This window comes from Pelodiscus sinensis, chromosome 1 (assembly GCF_049634645.1).
Source record: "Pelodiscus sinensis isolate JC-2024 chromosome 1, ASM4963464v1, whole genome shotgun sequence".
NCBI classification, from domain to species: Eukaryota; Metazoa; Chordata; order Testudines; family Trionychidae; genus Pelodiscus; species Pelodiscus sinensis.
This window is the reverse complement of record NC_134711.1, coordinates 331,403,116-331,407,703: the sequence shown is the minus strand read 5'-3', so window position 1 is coordinate 331,407,703 and position 4,588 is coordinate 331,403,116. Positions and strand designations below refer to the sequence as shown.

Genomic DNA, 4,588 nt, shown 5'->3' with positions numbered 1-4,588 from the left:
CTGGGCATCTTCTGGTTCAGTTCCAGGGAGATCGATTTCAATGCCTGCCTCACTCAGCTCTATTTTTTCACTGCTTCTCAGTGATGGAGTCCAGGATTTTGGTGGCCATGGCGTTGGATCACTACGTGGCCATCTGCCCTCCCCTGAGACATTCCACCATCCTGACAAACCCCGTGGTGGCCAAGGTCTGTCTGGCCGTGGGGCTGCGTGATGGCTTCATCATACTGCCCTTTGTCCTCCTGGCAAGGCAGTGGTCATATTGTTGATTGAACATGGCCCCCCAGCCTTACTATACATACATGGCTGTTGTGCAGCGGACCTGAAGCTATTACAGCACCAGTAATTACTACGACTTCTTTGTGCTATTCTGTGTTAATGGTCGTCAGAAAGACGACCAGGTGCCTCCTGGCATGCTGACACAGCCACTGCCACTTGCCTTCTTGCTCTCTGGGGCTTCCCACCGCCCATCCTGCTGTGCCAGCTCCCTGATCTCCCCTAGCCAAGGCACAAAGCTGAGATCCCTGCCTCCTCGAGAAGCAGCACAGACTCTGAATCTCTTCAGGTCCAAGGGGAGTGCAGTTTAGGGCCCAGCTTCCTGGGATCCCCCTCCCCAACTGGGATCGGACCCCAAAGAATTAGGTAAACCCCGTTTTACAACAAAAGAGGGAATGTGCCCACTGATGGCTCCCCCCGGTAACAATCATTTACACTGGGTTTGGCAGAATATAAAAGTGATTTTATTAGGTACAAGCAGTTGGATTGAAGTGGTGATAAGTGAGAACAGGCAGAGCGAAGTAGGTTACAAATCAAAAGGAACCAAAATGCTTGGCTAATTCAACACTGAAACCTCAGCACAAACTTTTTCAAACTCACCCTAAAACCTCTTATCCAGCCACCCTGAGGACTTTGGCTCCTTTCTTCAGGTACAGCCCAGTCAAAAGAGCTAGACTCCTCCTTTTCTGTTCTTTTGAAAGATTTCCCTTATTGTATGGGAGTCACCTGGCCACTCCCTGCCAACACGGCTAAGCCATAAGGAGAAAGGCTATTTGTGTATGATTGCCCAGACAATGGGGACCCACTTGGTGGCTTTCCATTTACACGTTTAAGAAACATAAAGCATTCCCTACTCTCTATGTGTAATTTTACACACCAAAATGATACACGCACCAAAATAAGATAAACAGAACCAGCAGATTAAGACACGAAGATTGATGGGTTACATGAAATAATTTGCTCAAAGTGCCTTTGAATTTGGTATATTTATGTCCACATGTCATAAAGCATGGCGGGGGGTGGGGCATCACAGTACCCTAAGAAGGATAGAAATCTAGCTAGATGCTTGAGCTCAATGGTAATGTCCAGTTGGTAGCTGATATCAACCAGAATGTGCCAGGTTTGGTCCTGGGTCTGGTTTTATTGCACATTGTTATTAATGATCTGGATGATGGAGTAGTTTGCACCATCACCAAGTTCAAGCATGAAAGAGGCATAAGGATCTAGCACAAAAGGGTTTTTGTACAAAATGGACATGTCCACACTGCATGTTTTGGTGCAAAAACCTCTTGCGCAAAAACGGATCGGAATAGATTATGCAAATGAAGTGCAACAAAATGCTAATCCGCGCTTCATTTGCATTGCCTGTTCTGAAAAACCACGAGGGATACAGGGCTCCCTGAAAGATTGTGTCTGCTCTTCCACGAAAAAAATCAGAAGAGCAGACGTGTTCACTAGATGTGGCAGAGTTTTTCTGGGATACCAGAGATATCCCGGAAAAACTCTGCAGTGTAGACATAGCCCTAGTGTGGTTCGCTGTCCCATGGAGTGACACATAGCCCACTTACAGCGAGAGATAAGAACAAGGGAGCTCTACAGCTTAAGCTAAGAAGCAGATGGCTTTATAACTCAAGCTGTAGAGACTCCTCCATTAAACGCCAAAAGGCCCAGGTTTGAATCTGCCTGCAGGTGGTTGCATAGGAGTTAGATTCAGTGCTCCTGGGGGATAATTCCTAAGTTATCAGCCAAAGAAAAGGAGAGTTTTCAAATGTTCTGTAGCATGTGGAATCAGGGTTAAAATTGCCATCTCCAAACCGGAAATGGCAGGTTTGCAGGGAGAAAATGGGGGGAGGGGCAGCAAATGAAAGTTGTGCTTCAGTGGCAAAGGGGTGGAGCACCAGGCATGCAGCTAACAGCACTTAGAAAGATGGTGCCTTTTTGCATAGAACTTGGTCTGAGATCTGGGGCAAACACTTTAGATCCATTTATGTGTAAAGACCCGGAGCAGCCTGTTCCGGATCTGTTTGGTCCTCACTCCATAGATGATGGGGTTTAGCATGGGAGGCACCAGGAGATACAAGTTGGCAAAGAGAATGTGGAAATGCAGGGGCACATTCTGGCCAAAACGCTGAGTGAAGAAAGAGAAGAGACCTGGGATATAAAAGGCTAAGATGACACAGAAGTGGGAGCCGCAGGTCCCAAAAGTCTTGAGCCGGGTGTCCTTTGTGGGCAGACTGAAGATGGTCCTGAGGATCTGAGTATAGGACACAGAGATAAAAAACACATCCAGACTGATCACACAGAATGTCACAAAGAGGCCGTAGTAACTACTGACACGGATGTCGGCGCAGGCCAGCTTGACCACGGCGATGTGCTCGCAGTAGGTATGGGCGATGATGTTGCTTCTGCAATATGGCCACTGTCTTGCCACGAAGGGGTAGGGAAATACAAGGAGGCTGCTGCGTAGCAACACGGCCAGGCCGATTTTGGTGACCACATGGTTGGTGAGGATGGTGGAATGTCTCAGGGGATCACAGATGGCCACGTAGCGATCCAAAGCCATGGCCACGAAGATCCCAGACTCCACTGCTAAGAAGGTGTGAATGAAGAACAGCTGGGTGAGGCAGGCACTGAAATCGATCTCCCTGGAACTGAACCAGAAAATGCTCAGGGTTTTAGGCAGGATGGACGTGGATAGAACCAGGTCAGTGACGGCCAGCATGCAGAGGAAATAGTACATGGGCTCGTGAAGGCTTGGCTCTGTCTTCACGATGAAGAGGATGGTGAAGTTCCCCAAGATGGCCATGGCGTACATGGTGCAGAAGGGGATGGAGATCCAGACATGGGCTGCCTCTAGGCCAGGAATGCCCAGCAGGATGAAGGTGGAGGGGTTGGTAAAATTGGATATGTTGGCATCTGACATGGAGCAGAGGAGGCATCCAACTCTGAGGTATAACACTCTCTCCTGCATATGTTGTGCATTCCCCTGACTTCCTTTATGTGCCCAGCTCTAGGGAGATGGTTGCAGTAGAAATGCCTAAATGGAGAGACAATGTGAATATGAGACACTAAATGAACAGCTGGAGGCTGTGAAGGAGATTGGTTGCCCTTCACACACCGAGAAATGGCATTTTCATTAGTCAGAGAAAAGAATTCTGAACAACGGGCCCTGCTGATGCCAATTCCATCTTTGGTGGTGTCCATGTGCCAGCAATTCCCACGTATCATAGTGTGGGAATCCTTAACGGGCACCAAGAGGAAACATGGATGTGGATACTGGTTATCCCTTGATGTTCCTCAACGAAATGAAACCCAGGCTAGAGAGTCCATGCTGTAGGAAGTTCCCCATTCACCCAGTTGCCCACAATTGTTCAGACACCCAAGATATAGGCTGGAGAATAATGTGCTCTGGACGTGTGTTCTCTTCTGCTCACTCAGATTCTATAATGAATGGAGCAGATAGAAAAGGAATCTCTCTGAGACAGGATATGAGATTCCAGGAAGCTGCCACAAGTGGACAGAATGAAAAGTCTGTGAATGTTTAGTTTACAGAAGAGACAAATAAGGGAGTATACAATAGAGGAGAACAGGTTACATTAAAAAAAAAACGAAAAGAGAAGGGTACCGAACTGGAAATATCTTAAGACATCCAGTGCTTCAAAAGTCTAAATCGCCCTGAACTGAGGAAATAATCAGCAAAAATGACAGAGAAGAAAACTTTAGACAGAGAAATGTGAATGAAAATTGAGAATTCTCAGAGAGATTATTTAATAGTTAAAAACAACATTCCACTGTCAAGAAAGTGGACAACTTTGGCTAAAAACACAATTAGGTGTCAAAATGTAGACAGCAGTTCTAGCAGGAAAGCAATACATAATGAATGGGGAAAAAATAAAGATAGAGAGCGAGCAATATGAATTGGAAGTTATGAGAATTTATGGGGTACCCTAAAGATATCATTGAAAAATTCATGTTTGTCAATTCTAAGGATCACGTAAAGACAAGTATTAAATATATTAAGAGCAAAAGTAAATCTAGAAACAATTACGTGAATTTCTCAATAGGGAAAAGTATCAGAGGGGTAGCCGTGTTAGTCTGAATCTGCAAAAGCGACGAGGAGTCCTGTGGCACCTTATAGACTAACTGAAGTGTAGGAGCATAAGCTTTCGTGGGCAAAGACCCACATGCATCTGACGAAGTGGGTCTTTGCCCACGAAAGCTTATGCTCCTACACTTCAGTTAGTCTATAAGGTGCCACAGGACTCCTCGTCGCTTCAATAGGGAAAAGAAACACATTAATGATTCAAAACATCTA

At 46.1% G+C, this 4,588-nt stretch overlaps 1 protein-coding gene across 1 annotated transcript; it reads right to left on the bottom strand.

The window, feature by feature from the left end:
* Positions 1-2,248: 2,248 nt before the first annotated feature.
* Positions 2,249-3,244, bottom strand: LOC142827402 (olfactory receptor 52R1-like). Its single transcript, XM_075922880.1, has one exon. The coding sequence runs from the start codon at positions 3,242-3,244 to the stop codon at positions 2,249-2,251; it is 996 nt and encodes a 331-aa protein (XP_075778995.1).
* Between the last annotated feature and the right edge of the window lie 1,344 nt (positions 3,245-4,588).

Coding starts and splice junctions, on each gene's coding strand:
- LOC142827402 (XM_075922880.1), bottom strand. CDS start 3,244: ATGCAGGAGAGAGTGTTATACCTCAGAGTTGGATGCCTCCTCTGCTCC.